The sequence below is a fragment of the Sitophilus oryzae genome, unplaced genomic scaffold (assembly GCF_002938485.1).
Source record: "Sitophilus oryzae breed Bouriz unplaced genomic scaffold, Soryzae_2.0 scaffold_1640_pilon_pilon, whole genome shotgun sequence".
Taxonomy (NCBI): domain Eukaryota; kingdom Metazoa; phylum Arthropoda; class Insecta; order Coleoptera; family Curculionidae; genus Sitophilus; species Sitophilus oryzae.
Window position 1 is genome coordinate 1,650,396 of NW_022146326.1, and position 26,482 is coordinate 1,676,877.

The 26,482-nt window shown below is 31.7% G+C and overlaps 1 protein-coding gene across 1 annotated transcript in view; it reads right to left on the minus strand.

The window, feature by feature from the left end:
• Positions 1–26,482, minus strand: part of LOC115880656 — a 164,420-nt gene that overhangs the window by 7,891 nt on the left and 130,047 nt on the right. Inside the window, exons 4-5 of the mRNA XM_030897934.1 lie at positions 12,134–12,343; positions 5,018–5,237 (exon numbers count right to left, since the gene is read on the minus strand). Of these exons, the coding sequence (XP_030753794.1) occupies positions 5,018–5,237; positions 12,134–12,343 (430 nt within the window). The remainder of the gene's footprint in view (positions 1–5,017; positions 5,238–12,133; positions 12,344–26,482) is intronic.

A 26,482-nucleotide genomic window follows, 5' to 3' on the forward strand; every position in this document is an offset into this window, starting at 1 on the left:
TCTATTCAAAAAATTCATAGTCATTGATGTGAAAATATTTAAATATGATTTTCGTAGCATTTAAAGTTTCATTTAAAATTAAGATAATATTATGGTATATAGAAATAATACATTTTGCGTACTATTTGCGAATCACACCCTAATAAGTTATGCATTTTAATTTTATATTTTTAATTAAAAACAAACTCGTTCGTTAGGACATGTCTAGGATAAAATAAATATTTATTCGTTCAGTACATAACAATACGAGTGCAATAAAAACATCGGCGGCCAAAATTTCATAATAACGTGATTTGTATTTTTAATACAAAATTACTGAATGTTGCCTGAGCTATATTAAATTTCCTGTTAAATTCCAATATTATACATATGTTTTTTTAAAATTACAGAAGATAAATAAATCAAAATCTAATCTCTCTCTGCAAACAAGCATTATCATCGGACTCCGATTCAATCGGGGGTGACTGATCGTAAGAGAAAAAAGAAACTAGAAACGAACAAATATCAACAGGTGTTCGGTTCAATTACTGAAATGGATCTGCTTGACCATTCGTTCGCTTTCAGAATTCAAAAATGCGGGGCGTAAAGTTAATTTTCAGTGCTGTCTGTTCGGTATATCTAAGGAATTCCTACAAATAATTCTTAAGGTGTGTGTGTATACAGGGTGTTCCTTAATGACATGCTAATATTTAAGGAGGTGATTCTTGGACCTATTCTAAGAAAAATAGTTCATATAAATGTATATCCTGAACATCTTAACTTTTCAGATACAGGGAGGTAAATTTTTCAATTTTTTTTCCAAATATCTTTTATGTTATATTTGATACACATGCATCAAAATCCTTATTTTGATATACAAAAAAAATCGTATTTCTTAATTTCCTTTCAGCCGATGCAGAAATTATTTCACACAGCAGTCACCACATCTGATTTTCAGAGATTTGGCCCTGAAGTAACTGACTTTTTAAGCAAAAACTATGCGTCGGACGACAAAAATCACCAGATAAAAAATGTTTAGAAATGAATGGAGATTTTAAAAATAATTTTTATTTTAAGAGAAGTCTGTGGTGTACCATCACTTTTTCCCCCAAAAATATTCAATATATATATTTCCCCCAATAATATTCAAACCCGTACGGACGCGGACGGCACAGGTTTAAATAAATAAAATTCTTTGTACACCAAAAAAGGTATTTTGATGCATAGAAGACGTGTATCAAGTTTTATAAAGTCATCTGTAATAAAATCAGAGCTATTATGAGAATAAGTTTTTAGAAAAATTTAGCACCCTGTATCTCAGAAGTTAAGATGTTTAGGGACATTCATTCATTCATATGAAGTTTTTTTCTTAGTCAAAGGCCAAGAATTACACCCTTAAATACTAGCATGTCATTAACTAACACCATGCATATTAAAATAGTTCTTTTTTAAGAGATATATAAATATTAAAAATATATGAAGACAAAGGGTAAAACAACTACTGCATATAACATTAAAACTTAATAATGTGAATCTTATTTTCTTGAATATAATTTTGTAAGTGATATGGTATGTCGTTTAATGTTAAGCTGATTATTTATAATCCAAACTTGTTTTTCTGTACTTAAATATTTTCATAATTATTATTTATTTTGAATTTTTGAGGGCATTCAAGTTTTAACTTTTTGAAGTGCAACTTCTTTACGCGCGTTGGGAGTAAAAATTCAAGGTCGTGACACAGAGCTGGCGTCAGGAAAATTGGTAACGGCAGTGTTGCCATCCGGAGTAAACTGTGTACCAATACCTTATGGTTGTGTGCTAGGTGTCGATAGGTTTGTAGCTTCTGAATAATGGTCATTGGAGAACACTATCATATATACCGGGTGCGTCTCAAAAGTGGCTCACCCCTATAACTTTTTTATTTTTTCAAATAAAAAAAGAGATATGGTATGTTAGTATATGACATAAATTGGAATTGACTGACGTATTCAATTGTTTTCTGTCACTTCCTCTTTCACCGGAAATGACTACAACTTTTGATTTTTAAGTAGCACCCTCGGTATTTTTTTTACTTTATTCGATAGAAAATGACATTCTAAATACAATGACATATCATATGTTAACTTTTGACATTTTTGCTTAAAGCAAATTTGAATTTTAAATTTCAATCTAGAGTGTCATGGCTGTGCTAAAAACACTAATTTTTAATCAAGGAGCTTTGGAAAAATAGATTTGATCGTCTAATAATATTCGTGCCTTGTCCTGGCCGGTTAAAAGATGCTCAAATCGTATTTTTAATCATATCTCAACTTTTTCAAATGGAACGAGGGTGGTCATTACCATATTTGCAAAAATCATTTTTTTACGGATAATTTGGTACCACACACTTTGTACGAATCGCATGTTGCAATTTCAAATAATCCATACTCGAAAATGTCAAAAATTGACATATGATATGTCATTCTATTCAGAGTCTCATTTTCTATCAAATAAAGCAACAAAACACCGAGGGTACCATTTAAAAATCAAAAGTTGTAGTAATTTCCGGTGAAATAGGAAGTGACAGAAAACAACTGAATACGTCAATCAATCCTAATTTATGTCATATATTAATATACCAAATCTCGATTTTTTATCTGAAAAAATAAAAAAGTTATAGTGGTGAGCCACTTTTGAGACGTATCCGGTATTTCAAACCAATAATCAACGGGAATATTCGTATAATTTAATAAAATTACTGTAAATCACTATAAACAAAATAACAAAAACAAACCACAGACTACATAGTAGTAGTAGTGGTATTTTAGTTTAATGGTCACAGCTGCCAGGGCTATCCGGCCGGATAATAGAATTAACTGTTTACGGTTGAAAGCCGAACGATTGGAACCAAACTAGGCACATGGATAGAGGTACTAAAGAGAGTCTTCAGACGCACACACGAAGAAGTAAGAAGAAGTTTCATTTCAGATATGCGCACATAGTGCACACACAATTTCTTTTAAAAATACAATAATATATCAAATAATACATTAGGCGATTCATATCCTGATAAATTATGCATACATTTACATACATACACAAATTACAATTTCTTTGTAAAGAAACATTACGATAGGAGTTCTTATTTTCGACTGACGTGCGAAGAAAACTACACACTTTGGCACCAAAGTTCATCATTCACTTCACTCCCTGTAACGAGCAACTCGACTTTGTTTTCTTCAATCACACGCTCGAACTATTTTAGGAAAGCGGACGCTAGAGACAGACGCTGCCCTATTGGTGTTGCTTTCTTGTCGCCTACATTTTTCGCTGGAGTAACGACCCCATGCGGTAAGCGAATCCATTTCGGTAATTGAATCAAACACCTGTTGATTTCGTTAGCTCGGTGCTCCGGCGTCGCCGTCGGAAAATGTCGGTCGTTGATAGAATTTCAGGTGTTCGAATGGAAGAGGATGAGTAGTCATATAAAGGGGAATGAGGTATAACAGCTAGCAGGAACATTAGTAAAGGCAATGGTAATGGAAACAGTATTATTATATTAATAACATAGGGTCGCAAAGATAGATAAATTAAGTATCATATATGGGATTTTTTTGTTAATCGATATACTGTATGTCCGCGGATAGTTATCATTTTTGTTCTTTAAAAAAGAAAGAATTTTAACCGTAGTAAATTAAGTCAAAAACAAACAGCTATTATAGTGTAGATTTACTAGATTGCTATACTAAATTGCCCTGGGGTGATTAAAAAAATCATTCTTTGATAGATATTACCACAGAGACGAGTTTTGATTTTTAGGAGAATTCAACCATATTTCCATGTTTTTTTTAATTTTCTCTAAAACGGTATAAAAATTTGGTAAAGCATAAACGGTATTAACCATTTTAGAATGAGCAACATTTTTATGAAGAATGTATTTTTCTCAAAATGTCAATAATAAAAAAGGTTTTCCCTAAATGACTTCCAATAATAAATAATATTCCACCAGATATTATAATAAATCATCTGATAACACAGGTCTACAATGATTTTGGTACCGCCAAATCTAAAACTATTTTTAAATATATCAGATGCCCTGATTCTACCAGTATACTTGTTTTTTAATGCTACCTCTAGTTTTCGAGAAATTGCAGGTATAACAAAAAAGGAAAATAAACAATTTTAAAATAATTACTGAGATTATTCTACATGTTAAAAGCTACTTTTTTAGATTTCCATCTGGTTTTAGTCGTTGCATCTGGTTAACTTGAAAGCTTTGTATATTACATCAAAGATTTTTAAAGCTCATTAACAGGTTTAGAACTAATTTCTTGTAATTTTCAGCCTTCTTATTTCCTAAGAAATTTTTCACAATGGCAAAAAAAATAAAATAATGTGATAAAATAATTATTTTTTAAATTTTGACAATTAAAGTGTCAATTTTTCATACTTTGACGTTTTCACATGTTCCGTTTCGTAATTAGCTACGAAATATTTTTCTTTTCATAACTATTAAATAAATGATTCGTTACTATGTCGCTAAAAAACAAAAAAAGCAATTTTTAGGTATTTTTTTAACACATGCAATTAAAAAAAATAGCATAATTTTACTACACACTGACCATTAAACATATCTATATATAACGATTTTTGGTATAAACACCTATAGTGTTGAACCTGTAGTAGTTTCACTGTTTTCGCCCCTTTACATGACTTCTTGGGAATAAGCTAACCAAATTATAACATACAATTATCAGCACCAAAATGAACTTTTTTGTAGACCTGTGTAGTACATTCGGTGGTTCATACCCTAAAGAGTTATGCATTTTTTATTAATATTTATATTATAATAGAATTAATCGTCACAATAATGCGTTCGGTATGTTTAGTATAAGGTTATGGAATGTTCTGAGACTTTTATTAAGTAAAATACTTTAATTTTTCAAACTATTTCCTATACATTTTGCTAGTTATCTCAATTCTCTAAATACATATATAGCTCAAATCCAATTAACTTTCATATTTCTTTAATTTTAACCATAATATGCTTGACACTTACCGTTTATCTCTTTCTAAAGCCAAAAATGCGTGAGATAGAAACTGAGCTCCAAACCAAGGAAAAGCCAGTAAAGGTGGTGTTTCTTTATCCCTGTGTTGTTGGTGCAGTTTGGATACGACCGACTCGCTGACGAACAATACTTCTCCGATAAATACTATGTTCCCTTTCTTCAGTGGAGTGTCACCTTTAACTACTGCAGCACCATTGGCTGTCAAAACAGCTGAAACAAAAATCATGTATAGTTTGTAAAAAGCTCGTTGTTACTGTAAATCTTTATTATAAAAAACTAGTCACAAACACTCAGGAGGTTAACTTGTGTTATATTTCTGTGGTTTTTATGGAAACAACAAATATTTAATATTTTAGAATAAAACCCATCAATATTCATAATTGGCAAAAATATGACTTTCTGTCAAATCAACCATATATTTAGAAAGTTTTGTACTATAAAGCTTGTCTATAAACAAGCCAAGAAAGCACTTTACCCGTAACATTGACATTAACTGCTTGTTACATCTTTAAATTTATTCTTAAATATCGTTCAAAAAACTACGTTAAAAATAACCTTTTAAAATATAATTCTCGTTAAACGATTACTTAATTTTCCAATTGATTTCATAGTCAAGCATATTTTTCTATTTAAACTTAGAATGACTTTAAATGCCTACAAAAATTATCTTAATAGTTCCAAATAAAATTCCGAACGTCAAATATCCTAAAAATCCTATTATAAAATCAAGTGGCGTGCCTCAAAAATATGTTCTTTTTAATAAAAATAAAGGTCAGATTTTTTAGGTTCTTTACAGACATTATTAAATTCATCTTAACATAGACATTACGAGCTTTTACCATCCAGTTAAAGTTAGTAGTAGTTACTCATCTTTTTTAAATATATACATTCTTTCAGATATTAAAAAATGAACCTCTAAAAAAGAAACAAAAAACCTCTAAACATTATTAAATATGCCAAAGTAATAACAAAAAAAGAGTGAATATTTGATTAATTTAAATAAGAATGAAATAAATGTTACTTAAAAAAAATAATATAAAAAAAAACAATTATTATTTTTATGTAACCTCTATTCTCTCGTAGTTAAAAAATAGATCAAAATTTAAATTAAATAAAGAACAATTTTTTTTTTAAAAATCACACTGATTTATCCTCAAATTTTTTTCTTTATCTTCTTTATAATGCAATATTTGCCAAACAAATTTATAAATATAATAAATAACTGGGTTTATCTAGAATACCTAAATTAAATTTAAAGTTTAAGAAAAATCTCAATATAAGATAAGTCAAAATAATGATAATAAAAAGAAAGTTTGTTGGTAGTCTGGAAAGCTTTCAGGAGTCTGAAAACTTGTAGCTAATATCAGATCATAAAGCGATTCGTTGATATATAATGATAAATCGATATTAATGGGGTACTACGAACATCCATTTAGTTATCTGATAAAAACTTTTTGTCTAAGCCTCGTTAATGACATAAAGGGGGAAAACGAGAATCTACTATATCAATATATAGGGTGATTTACGGAGATAGCAGATTAGACATTTATAGAAAAGCCGTGAAAGTATTTTATTGGATATTTGGATTTTTACATAAACGCACTTCTATCTCCATCTATCCACATAATACATATTATTAATTTATATACTACGCTCCATCTATCTAAAATATTTTTAGCGTTATAGTGTTGTCGCACCATTTGAAAAGTGTTAGCATCTTTGATATTTTAAATTGAACACCCGGTATATTATTACAATTTTTGTAACTACTTCCATATCTCAAAATTAAAAAAAAATGTGTATAATTGAGAAAAACATGATATTGAATAAGCATTGGTAAAATCATGAATTGCCCATTTTTTAAGTTGAAAATTATATAATGTAACAAAAGCCGATATATTCGATCTATTTAAATCAACCGATTGGATATTACACAGGGAGGACAAAAATAATATTTATTTCTGTTATAAAACTGTTCTCAAAACTTTGTTATTTTAAATTCAACCCTATGTATATTATTTAAAAAATCAAGACTAATAAAATTTATTTTCAACGATATATCATGTTCCAATACCTAAACCTTCCGGTTTTTAAGTAGAGCTGTTTAAAAATTAATATTTCTATATTATAGTTTTATTTTAAGAATTTCATTACCATGACAATTTTAAAAATTTGGCAAGTAAAGTCTAATTGATTCTTATCAAGTTTGAATATTTGTCGGTTCTTTTAGGCAAAAAAATCAAAATTTTTAAGTAAATCCTGTATGACACTGTTTACTTGTTTATACATTTTCTGTATAATATACTCTAAAATACTCGTAGAACCTGGCTTTTAAAAATCAAAGACTAGACTGATGATACTAATCAATTACAAATTGTTTAAATAAGCAAAAATGCCACAAAATATAAAGAAAAACGACGACGGCCAGGTGTTTTTGGATATTCTTGGGTCTAGAAATAGTAGATGTAATAAAGCGTGAATCATATATTAAACAATTATGATTCATATTTAAGTTATTTCTTTAAAACTCTCTTATTGCAAAGAAAATAACTATATATAATTTTCTATACTAATCTATGGCGACTAATAGAGAAAATTATATAAAGATACAAGTTGGTTGTCAATCTTTAAATAACTCTTTGTGATTTTAAACTATTAGTTATCCGCTCCTTCCATTACCGGTTCATTATTATTCAGTAGCTATACCACTACAGTACACCAACAACTCGTAAAATATATGGTGTAAACTATCTTTGCCGACTTCGTATCTTGCCGAGACGATGCAGTAGCTTATACACGTTACTATACACGTACGTGATAGAATAACGCCCAGTCAGTTTATAAGCTCGCCGCCAAAGATTTGTTATTGTAACACTGGCTGAGGTTATTTCCATAATAATCTGTGGTCTGGTAGTAACTTAAAGTGTTCGGTCATACAAAATAAAAGAAAATTTAATATACCGGGTGCGTCTCAAAAGTGGCTCACCCCTATAACTTTTTTATTTTTTCAGATAAAACAACGAGATTTCGTATGTTAGTATATGACACAAATTAAGATTGATTGAGGTATTCATTTTTTTCCGGTCACTTCCTGTTTCACCGGAAATGGTACTTTTCATTTTTAAATGACATCCTCGATATTATTTTACTTTATTCGATAGGAAATGACACTCTGAATCGAATGACATATCATATGTCAACTTTTGACATATTCACTCAAAAACAAATTGTATTTTAAATTTAAATCTAGAGTGCCATGGCTGTGTTAAAAACACTAATTTTTAATCAAGGAGCCTTGGAAAAATAGATTTTATCGTCTAATGTTTTTACTGTCTTGTCCTGGCCGGTTAAAAGATGCCCAAATCGTATTTTAATCATATCTTATTTTTTTCAAATGGAACGGGGGTGGCTTATTAAAATATTTGGAAAATTATTTTTTTAGGAATAATTTGATACCACACACGGAATTTCGAGTTAAATTGTCGTTATGAACCGCAGGTTACAATTTCAAACAAACCATATGCGAAATGTCAAAAGTTGACATCTGATATATGTCATTCAATTCAGAGTGTCATTTCCTATCGAATAAAGTACAAAATACCGAGGGTGCCATTTAAAAATCAAAAGTTGTAGTCATTTCCTGTGAAACCGGAAGTGACCGAAAACAATTGAATATGTCAATCAATCCCGCAAAACATTCCCCTTTAGAACTTCATCCGTCATTAGTTAAGAAATGAAAGTAAATAAATAAGCGCCTCTAGTGTTTGTTCGCGTACCAAAAATTTCAATTGCATGTATATGTTTTTAATATATTTTTTAAATTTACATTTTTTAATTGTAAAGTAATATATTAAATTTAAATGGAATATATTACATAACAATTAGGTATGTCTATTACAGGCCTTTGTACATGCTTGCTTTCTAACATTTTTTAAATAAAACAAATTATAAAATTTCAATATCCCTATGTATATCTGTCGTAGGTATGAAAAAAGTAAAATATAAAATGGACAAACGCTTACTGACATTGCAATAAAACTGCCGCTTTTAGTTTTTAAATCCAAAGGCAATATTTCTTTTTCACAAATAAAAATATCCGACAACACTAAAATCACTGAAACTTCTGCGGCCGACAACAAAAACTGAAAAATATAACAGCACAGTTTTGACTAAATTACGCTGTACCATTATGTTTTTGCTTTTGAAATAATATAAAATATAATAGAATTAACTTACTTCAACTGCGTTACTGCAGATGGAGCTGAGGCTTGGTAGGGCTTATATAAATAAACAAAATAAAAGAAGCAAAAAATTAAGGCCTTGAAAACCCTACATATATGCTTATTCTCTGCATTAAGTTGATCAGACCGAAGGAAACAGTCATTCGACGACCGGTTTCGGAGATTTATCTCCATCGTCAGGCCGACTTTGCTGTAACCCTCGATCTGACAAACGAAAAGCAGAGAATAGCATTTGGGTACAAAACGTACTCTCTGCTTCTCGTTTGTCAGATCGAGGGTTACAGCCACCAGGCGGAGCAGAGGACCAAGCCTCAGCTCCATCTGCAGTAACGCAGATGAAGTAAGTTTGTTTGTCCAGTAGGCCGCTGGTTTTATTTTTGGCGGTACGATCTGTGATTGTCACAGATGCCGCTAGATGGCGTAGAGCGTCTAGCACTCGCCGTAGTAGTACGTTTTGCACTCAAATTATTTTCTGCTTTTATTCTCAGCTATTCTCTGCTTTTCGTTTGTCAGATCGAGGGTTACAGCAAAGTCGGCCTGACGATGGAGATAAATCTCCGAAACCGGTCGTCGAATGGCTGTTTCCTTCGGTCTGATGAACTTAATGCATATAATAAGCATATATGTAGGGTTTTCAAGGCCTTAATTTTTTGCTTCTTTCATTTTGTTTATATAATAGAATTGTCTAATTACTAAGTATAACTTGTGAATTTTGGTATTTTAACAATCTCTGACAATAACTAAACTTTTTGTTATCAAGATGACATTTTAGACGGCAACCAGCAACAACTGACATATATGTCATAGTATTTTAATTTTTATGTAATATAATTTAAATTAATAAAATGCAACTTTATACTAAGAGATCATTTATACATTCACAAAATACAACAAAATGTAATAATATAGTTTGGAAACAATGAAAATTAAATTAAAATTAAAAAAATTAAGCGCGACCCCCTGTGTCAAAGTTAGTTGATAAAATTTTCGCATTTTTTACACCATTTGACGACTGGTGGCGCCTCTAGTATTTGTTTGCACGGTAGACTTTTACTCTCGTTTATGGCCAGTAAAGAAAACATTTTAAAGGGGATGTTTTGTGATCAATCCTAATTTATGTCATATACTAACATACAAAATCTCGTTGCTTTTCTGAATAAATAAAAAGTTATAGAGGTGAGCCACTTTTGAGACGCACCCGGTATAGGTTTGGATTTTAAGAAATTTTCAAAATAGCTTATTTATATGTCTGTAGATATGACATTGTGATATCTGTTTTTCGTTCAATTAGTAATTTTATAAATGTCCGTTTTTGCAACACAATAGAACACCTTTCTCGGTAGGGTTACGAAAAAAGAATACTATATAAAAGAAACATATTTTTTCTTTAATGTTTTTCAAATAAGTCCACAATAACCGAGTTATTTTACTTTAAAAATTTGAAAAAAAAAGTTTTTTTGCCATCCAGTGGTTCTCAAATTTTTATGAGAACCACTGGATCTTTTCTGGGTTTAAATTCTTGTAAATTTAATTTACTACCTAAGTTGTCATATTATTAAGAAATTGTGTTTTTAATTAAAAATTAAAACAAAATCCAAAAATTTTTTTCAAAAGATTCCAATTTTTCCAAAAAAAAAAATGCGGAAAATATCATAGGTGTGTTTCTGGGGTCGAAATATACTACCTATATAACATAATTATATTATATAATATAATAATTACAACCTAAATAATATTATTATCTAAAGAATATCACTGAATAATGTGTATAAATGTGTCACGGATACATTTCTTGAAAAAAGCCTGGTTTTATTTTTATATTTTTCCTATTTTTTATTAGCAATCCATAGCAGCATTTACATCATGTAAATATATAAAAAAAAGATATAAATATTTTTTGTTTATTTTTATTTCTCTATAAAATAAATAGAAAATATAAAAATAGCGTAAAAATCTATAAAAATAATGGAAGCTTTTGACCTAAAACCCACACTAAAGTGTATGTGGGCTTTAAAATAAACGGCCGGTATTTTGAACAAAACTATCAGCAAACCGCTACGGTTTCCGCATAAAAGGGTTTATGTACGGCCTTGTATCCTTTAGAGTGCGTATCATGACTTTTTGTGAAACGTACACTGGTTTTAACACATTCTGCGTGGTGTAGAGGAAACATTTTGTTCCTGTTAAGCTTTTTTAAATAAAATCGTTTTAAAACTGTGCATTAAATAATCCAGTATGCTTTTTTATTTCTTTTCATAGCAACTGTTAAAATTGCCTTATATCTATCAGAAATAGTAGATAAAATAGTACTTTAATCGCAAGGGTAGATTAAATGATACTTTAACAGCGAGGATAGGTTAAAAACTTTATTTCTCGCACGTTTTTTAATTGCTTCCATTTTTGAAAACTTTTGTATTCCTTTTCATAAGTTATTCGGGATTTAAATGGAAGTAGTTTGGATATGGCGTTTGTCGCCTCAGCCTGAATATCTGTTGGTAATTTACTTATTTTGTTTTGAGCTATTTCTGGCTCCAATTGAATCAGCAAAACTGACAACTAAAGAGACAGCTTTATTTATTTGTCAAATTACATAGAAACCGACGCCAACCCAGCACAATATTTTTTCTACTCGTAATAAATTCCTTGAAATAATAATTTCTGACTATTTTTTAAAACGTAACTCGCTATGGAAAACAATACTGTTTTATACACGACGATAAAACTGAATTATCGTATAGAATACCATTTTATCGTCTTGTATAAAAAATAACTAAAAGTGTTTATAAAAAGCAAATAAAAACACGCGGAATTTGATTTGAATCGAACAAAATTGCAAAATAAACTGTATTCCTTAAAAATACCTACGAGTCCTCTTAAAAGCGATCTCCCTGCCACCTAGTGTTTCCACCACTTGGCCGTCTTTGATGTTGTCCGGCTTCAGTCTGCCCTTCACGAAGTGGTTCACTATGACGCTTTCTGTGAACTCAGGTACGCTGAAAGGGTAGAATCCCCAATCGATGGGGTGCCACCGTTGGAAAGCGTGATCTGTGGGTACAAAGACGGTGTATTCTTCGCCTGAAAAAAAAATAGATTGGGTGAAAATTTGATAAATGTGAGTAAGTGATTGTCAAATAATTTATCGTAAAAAAAGAACTTAAAAGTTATAAAGAACTTGTAAATGAACTTAAGGCAAAAGAACTTGGAAAAATATGGAAATTAGAATGTGATGCAATTTTTTTTTAAATATTCGGAAGTGTTCAGAATTTTGGAACTTTTAAGGTAATTTTGAGTAGCATCAAATTGCGCAACTAGTACAATTAAGTACTATTAGGGGTGGTTGCAACGACGTCATGTTATTCTGATGCTAAAACATAAAAATTGGGTTTTATATAAAAAAAACCAGCTGTTATGTTTTACCAGCAGGATTACAGACGTCGTTGCAGCTACCTTAAAAGGTATAAAATTCCCTTTTTAGCGCGATAAGTAGCATAAAAAAATTCGCTTACTATAAAAAAGATATTACAGTTTGACTTTCTTTATACATTTAAAATATTTGTATATTTTAGAAATAGTATGCACCCGGCCACGCGCTGCTGTGGCTAAGCCGGTATAATAAAATTTGGCTAAATACCAAGTTTTTACTAGGTATATACCCAAAAAGTCAATAAATGGTATATTGAATTTGGGTAAATACCATTATACCCGGTATATACCCAATCATACTCACGTTTTTAATTTAATGTATTCTAACATTCTTTAAAAACAATTTGTTGTTAAAAAAATTGGGGTGGACCATCCTTATCACTTAGGGGTATAAAAAAATAGATAACAAACTATTCTTATATTTACTGAATATACGTATAAAATTTCATCAAAATCGGTCAAGCCGTTTAGGAGAAAAATGAAGAAAAATAGGTATAGATTTATTCTAGGAAATCAAAACCATAAATACTAACGTTTATCTAATTAATCCTTACATTGTTATATTTTATTATATTAATATTATAACAGAGTATAACAGTATTCCCAAATCCACATAAATCGTGTTTATTCGTACACTATACTTTTAAAACGTAATGCGTTGAAATTTATGAGGTGCCATTTTAAAAGGTGCAATCTGTCAAAACGCGAACAGCGTGTTCCTTTCTGGGAGGGAAAAAACGAAGAAGAAAGAAAAAAAGAATGATTTATCGTTTGTCTTTCATTTATAAGAAATTTCCTGAGGTTTCTTTTACTTAAAAAGGGAGGCCAAAACGCACTGGAAAAGATTTGAGGTGAGGACAAAAAATATCTTTTTTACTAAGATTCTTGAAGACAAACAAAAAATACGAATTAGAGATACAACCACTTAAAAAAAGTTCTTAAATTGATAAATAAAAAAATCTTAAGTTTTGGTCAACCAAACATGAATTCATGTTAAATAAAACACAAGTAAAAGCAGTCCTCAAATTCCGAGACACCTTTAATATACAGGGTGGACTCAGCGTTCCGAGACAACTCTATATTAGGTTTTTAGTTCGAGATTTTCGCATCAATTTTTCTTATAAAATAGACAGGTAAGAGCTGCGCATATTTTAATCTTTTTTGACAATATACAGGGTGCGTCAAAAATAAGTGCAAGTATTTTAACTGGTAGTACATATCGACCCCAAAAACACGTCTGAGTTTTTTTTGCATCTTTTTGATCTTTACCGACTCGAGACGGGACATTGAAAAGTCTCCGAATTTTTAAACAAAATTGTTTAAAAATTATAAGAATTGGCTATAACTTTAGGTTTTCGAAGAAAATATACTATAGCTTATGTCGCTAAAAAGCTTAAAAAATGGCGCTTTTTATGAAGTCATGACCAACTAGGGTTTCCATTTAAAAAAAACATATGTTTGTGTCATATATCAAAAATTACAGGCTTTAGAAAAAAAACGGAGGAACAATCTTATTAAGGATGTGATTATCTACAACTTTTTTTTGAAAACTTTTTGTCTAAAATAGCTTATAATGGAATTAGGGACAGTTTTTAAAATAGCCGAAATTTGTTTTTTTCGAAATATCTAGTAAGCCATGAACTTTTTCAAAAATCTGAAAGGCGCATATTTATGACCCCACAAAACTGCAATTCATTCCCCATTTAACCGACTCTCTGTCTCCAGTAGTTTCCAAGATACCCATAGAGAACATCGTAGGAAACTCACCCTGTATATAAGTTTTCTAGTCCATTTTGGATGATTATGTTACAGTAAAAGCCAGAAAACAGGGAATGTTAACATATTAATAATAAAAACTTACATTGACGGATCTTCTAACAGTAGTAGTATTCGTTCGTTCTGAACGAAATGAACAGACAAAACGACAACAATCAGACAAATAACGAAAAGACAGAAACATTCATGTTATACGACAAAATTGCGACAAATTCAATACATTTCTGCGACATTTTTGTCTCATTTTTGTTTTCTTTCAAAATTCGGAGACTTTTCAATGTTTCGTCTCGAATCGGTAAAGATCAAAAAGATGAAAAAAAAAACTCAGACGTGTTTTTGGGGTCGATATGTACCGGGTGTCCCACTAAGAATAGCTCTCGGCTGTATCTCGGAAAGTATTAGCCGTAGGGTTTACGAAAAAAAAATATTTATAACGATAATAAGAGGCTATGAGAAATTGCTGGAAATTATTTTCAAGTTTGTAGAACGGCCGCTAGGAGGCGCAACTGCAACAAAAAATATGAAAATGGAGTTTTTACACAATTTTGCCTAGATAAGGTGTACCATAAGTAATAGCTTTATAATCTTCAGTAAATTTTGAATATTTTTTGTTAGAGCCATTTTCCCCTATCTGCAAAAATAAAGTGGTGGGGGAAGGTTAGATCTGTTTTTATTTAAATATTAATACCTCTGGACTGGATAATCGGAATCCAACAAGCGAAGGCTCGTTTAAAAGAGCGTTTCTTACTCTATATTGTACCAAATAAACAATAATAATAAGCTTTTGAACGTAGACGCTAGGGGGCGTTGTCTTACAATTTAACAAGGATTGGGCGTTTTTTCAAAAAAATTGAATGCAATAGTATATGTAATTTTAGCTGATAGTAAAGAGTAGTAAAAGCTTAAAAAGTCGGCGAAAACTGCATCTTGATATCTTATTTCAAACTGAAGATATTAGCAAAATTATAATAAATACCAAAAAATAAGCCTTTATTATTTGAAATAGTTGAAGTTGTTGGCATTTTGAAAAAGCAATTAAAAGATAAAAATCGCTGATAAGACTATCAAAATGTGATTTAATAACACTTTGACGATTATACTATTATTACGTCAAAAGCAACTTTTTTCCAAAGCCTACCATGACTTCACCGAATCATCGTTTCTTGTTCACTGTTATTAATATCTTAATTATTAGATATTAATACCTCTGGTATTATGGTATTCTGGTATTTCGTCGATTTTAAAATAAACTAACTGTTTCTATCTTATTTTTTTGTTAGAATGGGCATAATTAAGAGGGCTACTGATACCGTGTTGTAAAAGTAAGGTAATTAAGGGCTTATTTTTTCGTATTTATTATAATTTTGCTAATATCTTCGGTTTGAAAGAAGATATCAAGATGCGGTTTTCGCTGACTTTTTAAGCTTTTGCTACTCTTTACTAACAGCTAAAATTACATATACTATTGCATTAAATTTTTTTGAAAAAAAACGCGCAATGTTTGATAAATTGTAAGACAACGCTCCCTAGCGTCTACGTTCAAAAGCTTATTATTATTGTTTATATGGTACAATATAGAGTAAGAAACGCTCTTTTAAACGAGCCCTCGCTTGCGCTTGCTGGGTTTCGATCATCCAGCCCAGAGTTATTAATATTTAAATAAAAACAGATCTAACCTTCCCCCACCACTTTATTTTGTTAGATACGGGAAAATGGCTTTAACAAAAAATATTCAAAATTTACTGAAGATTATGAAGCTATTAATTACAGTACACCTTATCTAGGCAAAATTGTGTAAAAACTCCATTTTATTATTATTTGTTGCAGTTGCGCCCCCTAACGGTCTTTCTACAAACTTTAAAATAATTTCCAGCAATTTTCCATAGCCTCTTTAGATATAAATATTTTTTTCCGCAGCCCCTACGGCTAATACTTTCCGAGATACAGGCGAGAGCTATTCTTAGTGGGACACCCTGTACTACAAGTTAAAATACTTGCACTTATTTATTATTATTTAACTATTATTTATTACCTCACAAAACTGCAATTCTTTCCTCATTTAAGCGACTCTCTATCTGCAGTAGTTTCCGAGATACCCATAGAGAACATCGTAGGAAACTAGGAAACTCACCCTGTTAGAAAATTTATATTTCACATGAAGAGAAAAAGTTCTGGCAAAACATCGTGTTTCCCATCAAAAACTACAAACCACACACGCGAAAGAAACAAGAGAAACCGTGTTTTGGGGAAACTTCATTTAAATTCAATTTAAACGAGTTATTCCCCAGAGCCCACCGTACACTTGCGAGGATTTGCCGGAAACTGCGACAACTTTAATCGAAAGTGAGTTTTTAGTTTGCGATTTTTTGCCACGCCCACGGATTTCGTTAAAGCGAGAACGAGATATTTTGTTGGGAAGTTGCTCCAAACTAATTTCAAACAGAACGTTGGGAAACAGACTGACTGCCAAGTTTGTTGTTTTGAGTTTTCGGAGGAACAAAATACCGTATTAAATCGCCGCGGTGTGCTGTTGAATTGTATAAATAAGTAAAAAATAAATACCGTCTATATCCTTGTGGCGGGTTTGTTGCCTCCAGAAGAGTTCTCGATTTTCAAAAATCATTACGTTAATGCAAAGAAGACAAATTTCTCAGTGGTATTTTACTTATAAAACAAATTTTCCCAACCGATAAAAAATGCTTAACGTGTCAGGAGGTATATCTCCTCCCGTTGTCAGAAGCAATAAAAACACAAAGAGCAATAACCAATTATGGTAAAAAGAACCCTATCTGCCAAAAAAGCGCATCCATTCTTGTTAGCCACCCAGTACAACTATGTATCTTCAGTCTCTATCCACCTTTTCTATTACTTAGTACTGTTAACTAATCAGTGAATATAAGTTTTTATTAGTAATATGTTAACATTCACTGTTTATTGGCTATTACTGTATAACATAATCATCGAAAATGAACTAGACAACTTGTATTTCACATGAACAAAAAAAGTTCTTGTAAAACATCGTGTTTCCCATCAAAAACTACAAACCACACACGCGAAAGAAACAAGAGAACCCGTGTTTTGGGGAAACTTCATTTAAATTCAATTTAAACGAGTTATTCCCCAGAGCCCACCGTACACTTGCGAGGATTTGCTGGAAACTGCGACAACTTCAATCGAAAGTGAGTTTTTAGTTTGCGATTTTTTGCCACGGCCACGGATTTCGTTAAAGCGAGAACGAGATATTTTGTTGGGAAGTTGCTCCAAAGTAATTTCAAACAGAATGCTGGGAAACAGACTGACTGCCAAGTTTGTTGTTTTGAGTTTTCGGAGGAACAAAATACCGTATTAAATCGCCGTGGTGTGCTGTTGAATTGTATAAATAAGTAAAAAATAAATACCGTCTATACCTTTGTGTCGGTCGGGTCTATATTTCTTCAAAAAAGCGTTCTGTTTTTCTTCGCTATTAGAAGAGAATAAAAAAGTAATTTTATGTAAACATCACTATAATGATTCAACAAAAACAAATTTCTCAATGGTATTTTACTAATAAAACAAATTTGCCTAATCGATAAAAAATACTTAACGTTTCAGAAGGTATATCTCCTTTCGTCGTCAGGAGCAAAAAAAAACAGAAAAAATAATAACTGGTTGACGTATCTGCTTAAAATACTAAAGTGTTCTTGAATAGTCTATCACCTATAAAACTCCGTAGTATTTCTAAGCAATGATAATCATCTAATAATCGAATAATAATTTTAATATACCGGGTGCGTCTCAAAAGTGGCTCATCCCTATAACTTTCTTATTTTTTCAAATAAAAAAACGAGTAGTAAGTAGTAAAAGTATACCACATAAATTAGGATTGATTGTCATAATCAATTGTTTTTGGTCACTTCGTGTTTCACCGGAAATGACTACCACTTTTGATTTTTAAATGGTACCCTCGGTATATTTCTACTTTTTTCGATAGAAAATGACACCGTGAATAGAATGACATATCATATATCAACTTTTGATATTTTCGCTTGAATAAAAATCGTATTTTAAATTTCAATCTAGAGTGTTATGGATGTGTTAAAAACACTAATTTTTAATCATAGAGCCTTGGAAAAATAGTTTTGATCATCTAATGTCTTTCGTCTCTTGTCCTGACCGGTTAGCAGAGGTGCAAGGGGTATTGAAGCGATACATATAGCCAATTTACCCAAAAGTCAACCTCACCTTTACGTGGTACACCCTGTCTAAACAAACGAGGCTCTGACGACCGAGTATAGGCGGTATATCATTATACAACCCTCAGACCTACCACCTTTCTGGGGAAGAGGAGTAGTAAACTACTCCTAGCCGGCCGAGAGCGTAGCACAGGGCAATATCGTCGCAGTCCTCACTGTGCCGTAGCCATCCCGTGCTACAGTTGCAGCCAAACTGTGCGGCAGCGTAACCGTCACAGTTTAACCTTTTTACGCAGCTTACACTCATCAAGATGGAACATTCGAGTAGGACAAAATCATCGTCCGGAGGTAAAATACCCCCTCGATCGGATTTCCGGGAGGGGGTGCCTACTCGAGGGTATCATCGGAGAACTAAACATCGTCAATGTTTCACGTTTGCGGCGTGGAACGTCCGCACTCTACTGGACAGGACAAACTCGAATCGGCCAGAGAGAAGAACAGCACTGGTCTCACAGGAACTCCACCGACTAAATATAGATGTTGCCGCTCTTAGCGAAACCCGCTTTGCGGATGAAGGTACTCTCACTGAGGAGCATTATACCTTCTTTTGGAAGGGTCACCTCGCAACACACAGGAGAATTCATGGCGTAGGCATTGCAATCAAAAACGAAATCGTCACCAAATTAACAGAAGTACCTATTGGTGTCTCCGAACGTCTTATGACCCTAAGGTACCCCATATCAGACAAAACTTACGTCAACATCCTAAGTGCCTACGCTCCTACCCTAGACGCTAAAATTGAGGATAAGGATAAATTTTACCAAGCTCTGCAAAATACACTCCAAGAAATTCCAAAGCACGAACGAATCATTTTGCTAGGTGACTTTAATGCCCGTGTCGGCAAACAACAGGAAATATGGCCTGACGTATTGGGAAAACATGGAATAGGAAACGTAAATAGCAATGGTGAACGCTTATTAACAACATGCACACAGTATAATCTTTGCATCACCAATACGTGGTTCATGCTGAAGGTCAAGTTTAAAGGTACCTGGAAACATCCGAGATCAGGCCATTGGCACCAATTGGACCACGTCATCGTTCGAAGGACGCACCTAAAAGATGTCAGTCTCACAAAAGCCAGAGTAGATGCCGAATGTGGCACTGACCACCGACTTTTAATCTCAAAAATGAAAATCCAGTTAAAACCCAAACATCCACTCTGTAAAAAGCAAAGCTACATGACCAGATTGAACGTACGGGGTCTAGAGAACAACGAAACCGCCGACGCCCTCCGGGAAGCCATCAAAGAATCACTTCCACCGATAACTTCAATCACAATCGTGGATGCTGAACAAGGCTGGACACAACTAAGAGATGCGATTCACAAAACCAGCGAAGCAGTACTTCGAAAATCCAACAAAAAGAAACAACCAGACTGGTTTAACGAAAATCAACTGCATATACAGGCTTTGTTGGAACAAAAGCATAGAGCACATCAACTAGAGCCGTCACTGCAAATCCACACAATCCAAGACTAGCAGACAACTTTAAGGCAGCCAACAACACGCTCCGAAGAAACCTGCGCCAACTAAAGGATAACTGGTGGTCGCAAAAAATACTCAGATTCAGGAGTATGCCACGCATCACGACTATCGTAAATTCTTCGAGGCTGTAAAAGGAGTATACGGTCCAACTAAGAAGAGCAAATCAGAAACCGCTGGAAAGAGCATTACAGCCATATCCTTAACCAAGAAAACAACCCCAATATGGAAGCACTCAACATAATACCTCAGTATAACAGCCTCGTTGTATTAGACATTCCAATAACAGAGCAGGAAATAAAGGACTCTTTATTACAAGAACAAGGAGTGATTGATTATAGAATTAAAAAAGATAAGTACCAAAAAGTATCCATATTAGAACAGAATTACTCTTCTATACTATGGAAAACCAAGTGGAAATACGTATTTCAAAACGGGATAATATTTGATGGCTTCTAGTTTAAAACTGGTAATATATCAACGAGAAAGAATATCCAAAATATAATTTTACGTTCCGGCCATATGCCACACGGACACAAAGATGAAGAACTTTTAAAGTTTCTTCACTTTTACGTCTTCTTGTTCGACTATTATGAAATATACGAGACAAGCTTTCCGAATACCAATTGATAGGAAGATTTTGTTTTACAACAAGCTATTTTTATGATATACAGGGTCAGTCTTAAATGAGTGCAAATATTTTAAAGGTAGTATATTTCGACTCATATCTATGAGGTTTTTTTCGTCAAAAAAAATTGGAATTTTTTTCATTTTTAGTTAAAAATCACAGTATCTTGATAATATGGCTTGTAGATTACATAGGTTGTAGATTACATTTACAAGAAAGAAACACCAGGAAAGATCCAGTAGTTCTAAAAATTTAAGCAAAAAAAATATACAAGGTGGCGCCTCTCATACGCCGCGGAAGCTCCAAGGAGAACGGTAATTTATATCGAAATTAAATTTTGGCAGCATATATAGGTTAACTGAAAGCATTTTATAAAAATATATAGAATTATACAGGGTGTCCCAAAAAAAGTTACACTTCAAACTTGTGTTTTTTCTAATGGACCACCCTATATATTAATTGATTTTCGGATTCTAGGAAAAAACACAGGTGAGTTTTATTAAAGAAGCACATACCTAAAATCTAAGGATTTTGACATATTTCATATTTTGTAAAAATGAAGAGTAAATTTTAAATTTCTATAATACCTACCTAAATTTTAGTTGACCTTGTATAGCCTGATATTTCATTACAGTAACTATTGTATGTTAAACCGAATTGAAATTTGATCCGAAAAGTTATGCAGGGTGAGACAAAATTAATATGGAACATTAGTCACTTTTAAAAGCAAGTTACTCCTGTATTTTAAATGGAACACCCAGTATATTTTTCCGGTGTTCAATGGGGAATTTAGATATCTTCAAAATATTATTAAGGTTGCCTACCCCTCAGACAAAAATTTTCCTAGATATTTTAATTTTTATGATTTTGCGTCAGTAAATCTTTATTATTTGAAAAAATCTAGGTGGCTGTGTGATATACTTTTTGTTAATTTAACAAAAAATAATGATTGTAGAGTAAAATACTCAACGGTAATAAAAAGATATACGTTTAAAACATATTTTAATTATAACAGAATTAAAGCTAGATATAAACCTATAATTATGTGACAAAAATTAGCTACATGAAATGAAATGCTCAAAAAGCTTCCTTTCCTTTTAACTGCATAAAATTGTCCTTTCAAACGGATCTTCTCATTTTAAAAGGCATATGTGGAGTTCTACCTCGAAAAGCAGCTACAATCTTTTCTCATATTGTCGACAATAGTTGGTCGAGTTTTGTAAACACTGTCTTTAACATACCCTCATAAAAAAAAACAGACTAGATAAAATCAGCAGCTAGTATTCTATTAATTGGTGAATGCACACTGCATTCACCAACTAATAGAATCATATCAATTCTCTCTGAAGTAGGATAAGTTTGCATTTTTGGCAAATTTCTGAGAATTTTTTTTGTTTTAACTGACACAAAATGATAACTAGTTGTTAAGGTTGGAATAATTTGACAGCTATGTTAAAGTAACGTCAGACATAATCACAGCCACCTAGATTTTATCAAATAAAGATCTACACAGATCAAATCATGTAAATGAAAATATCTAGGAAAATCTTTGTTTGAGGGACAGACAACCTTAATAGTATTTTGAAGAGACATGAATTCTCCATTGAATATCGGAATAATATACTGGGTGTTCCATTTAAAATAAAAGAGTAACATGCTTCTAAAGGCGATCAATGTTCAATATTAATTTTGTCTCACCTTGTATAACATTTTGGATCAAGTTTTAGTTTGATTTAAAGTACAATAGTTAATTTGACGACATATTAGACTCTACAGGGTAAATTCCAATTTAAGTAGCTTTTATCGTAATTTAAAAATTGTTCTTTGGTTCTATACATTTTAGTCATATATTTCTCTTCTAAAACTCACCTTTATTTTTCTTCCAGAATCTAAAAAACAATTAATATATAGGGTGTTCCATTACAAAAAACACAACTTTGACATGTAACTTTTTTTGGGGACACCCTGTAGAACTCTCTATATTTTTAAGAAGTGCTCTGAATTAACCTACATATGCTAACAAAATTTTAATTCAATACAAACTGTCATTCTCCTTGGAGCCTCCGCGGCGTATGAGAGGCGCCACAACAAGTAGGGATTTTTTATTTATTTTTGTATATGTATATTTTTTCATAAGTTTTCAAAGTAAAATAATTCGGTTATTTTGGACTAATTTGAAAAACGGTAAAGAGAAAATATGTTTCTTTTATCGACATCTACCAACTTTGAAAATATTTGCACTTATTTAAGACTCACTCTGTATAGAGTGACAGATCCAGTATCCTCTATTCTCCTTCTTTGACATTTTTACTCTAAACTTGTTAAAATATGCGTGAAACAGTACCGCTCTTTAAATCTAGTTATTTTTGAGCTTATGGTTTGCCAACATATGAAGATCCAACTTGAAATCAACCCCAAAATATAATGATATATTTACTTTCTCCAAAATAAAATATTTCTTTTTAAGATTGAATTAAACCCTAAATTAGTAAACCCTACTATCTACTTCAAATTTAGTCATTTTCAATTTTATTTTCTTGTATTTATTTGTTGTAAAATACAAACAGAAAAAACTACCTGTTCAAAAGAATTTTAATTCAGTTGGATTAAGAGATAAATATCTGGTTTCAATAAACTAGTTTTCTTCTAAATAAAATACGACAAATTTAGAACTTCGTATCGGTTTCTTTCACTTTGAAAGTTGATATCCTTGCTATCGTCCTGAAATTCCAGATAGGAATAGTATTACTCAAGTTTCGATTCCTCTAATTTTAGTTGTAGTTCAAAGACACTACAATATTAAACGTAATCGTAACCGAAATAAATATCTTAAATTTTTTTTTCAAAAAAATGGAATGGACAGGAAAAAAAAAAACAGATTTGAATTTAAATAAAGCGATTTTTTATATCTTTATATAGTGTCCTCGAGCGTGAAATGAAGGGTCAGTCGATTTACATTTAATTTCCTTTAGATGTAAACCCAATATAGATTCTATGGAAGATATTCGAAAAATATAAACTGGTATGTTTATAGTGAAAACATGTTTTTAGGCACAGAAGCTTTGTTGAAAATGGAAAGGAACCTTTTTATTGTTATTTTTTAATTTATGTGTACCAGAAAATGTAAAATATTATCCTATTAAATTTTTTTATTTAAACACTAAAAAAACAAAAATTTTTGTATATAGAAAACGCTGACAAACCCTTTCCATAAAAATAATAATAGTTGGAAAATAAAAAAGAATAAATTATAAAATAGAACTATTTAAAAATTAAATATAGCAATAAAAATCAAATATTTAACCAGAAACAGAGAAAAAATACAATTTTTAATGTTCGTATTATAATTCACAAATTCGTTTTTTTTGCGAACAGTGTTGAATTTTTTACATTTTTCTTGAGATTTTCCGGAAAATATTGAAAAACTTTGGAGTTCCACTTGTTTAGTTTCCGTTTTTTTGTTTATAGTACTTGGAGAGAATGCAATGTTGCCACGTCCTATTTTATCCACATTTTGTATGTTTATTAAGTTTAAATTTCTAAAAATAAAAAGTGCTTAAATTAATTTTATTCACTGTAGATTTGCTATCTATCGGAGTCCTGTTTTCTAATGTTAGGTAAGTTTTTACTTTTAATCTGAATTTTCCAAGTCGTTTTTTAGTTATTCTAGTGGTCACTGGGCGTTGAACACGCTGAGATTCTGGTAATTGCCGGCGACTTTCAAAATGTCATTAATTTTTTTAAATTTTCAAAATTAAATAAGTCGGTTATTATCAATTTATTTTAAAAATGGTATAGAGAAAATATGTTCCTTTTGGCCAGATCTACCACCCCTCAAGATACTTGCACTTATTTCTGAGACACTTTGTATTTAGTAAGCTCAACAAGACCCCCCCTGTCCAGTAATATCTAAGATCTTTCTCAAATAAAACGAGTGCTTGAAGAAATAATACCTATTAAAGATTCTTGTGCTTGTTGAAAATAAACCAAGATATTTCCGTCAGTAAGTTCAACCGATTAACATCAAAATAAGAAAAAAAACCTATTGTCTGTTTACCCCCATTTTCCTAAATAAACACTGCTGAACTTTGAACTAAACGATATAGGGTAGTAGGGTAGTAGGAAGGGTCACTACTGAAGCATAATTCTCCAATTCGCTGTTCGTTTAAGATGACATACAATTTTCTTCCTATTGCACATTCCTTGTATACCTACTTCTAAATATCTACTCCTGTTCCAGTGGCGTCAAATACGAAAAGAACAAAATAAAATTTATATCGAAAATTAAAACTAGTTTTATGACCAAATATTGGTAAACCGAAATAAAGCTCGACACAAATTTGGATAACATTTTAAAAACTAAACGTTTTGCGAGAGTATTGAAGTCATGATTACAAAATCCCGCTTAAGATGGCTGGTCATGTATGCAGAATGCAAGAAAACCGCCTACCGAAATCTCTACTTTATGATGAGCTTGCAGACGGTAAGAGGAAACCGGGTGGACAACTCAAAAGGTACAAGAATATTTTCCTCGAAAACTTAAAAGGTATAAGCATATAGAATCAGTGGGAGGAAGCATTGCAAAATAGAACCCAATGGAGAAGAATTGTAAACAACGACAACCAAAAAGTAAAGAGGCAACAAAGTAATGAGATTATTGAATGTCCAGAGTGAGGAAAATAGATAACATCACGTATCGGGCTTTTCAGTCACATAAAAGCTCTTGAAAGAAAACGTCTTGCGTAATCATCTGCTGATGCGTGTGAAATACTCGTCAGCGAGTAATGGGAGTAAGTAAGTAAGTAGGCGATTTCCATCTGGGATTTAGGAAGGGAATGGGCACAAGGGAAGTGCTCTTCGGTTTAAATATTCATACGCAAAGATGTTTAGATATAAATCAAGATGTGTACAGGGTGGTCGAAATTGGTCTGTTTTAACAGAAAAAAACTATTTCCTGACTAGATAGAGCAAAACCGACATAGATGTCATGGGCTCGATTTTTGAGAAACGTTTAATGGTATAAACCGCCTGTTGATATTTTTTACTGCCAACCGAGATACGGGGTCTTTTTGAATTTTTTACCATTTGGAAAATTGCCCACAACTTTTGTATTTCGCGGAATAATAAAATTTTGTAAAAACGTTCTTAAGGCACTTTTTTAAGCACAATCCAGTGGCGTAGTCAGTTTTTTCTATACTTGCTCTTTTTGTCAGAAATAATAAAAATATAATTTTTTAAATGGAAATCATAGTTGGCTATGAACTTAAAAAAAATGCTAGCGTTTAACCCTTTCCAAGGATATAAAGGTATGTGTATTTATATCTAAGAATGAGAGAAATATTAGGTTTTTTGTCTTTGTATCGAAGCGGGCCTTGATTTTGTGTTGACCTAGTTGCCTAATTATTTTTTATCACAATTTAATATTCCATATTATTATTTTTCTGCATAATTAAAGACTTTTGAAAAGGTAAATCAACATTCTACATTAGGATTACCGTTTACAATTAAAACACCAGGGTTACAACTGCACTATACAATATCGATACATCCCAAAACAGACCAATTTCGACCACCCTGTACATTGGTTTTATAGACTTCGAGAAGGCGTTCGACAGAGTTCGACACAATAAGCTAATCGAAATATTACAAAGAAAGAATATTGATAGTCAAA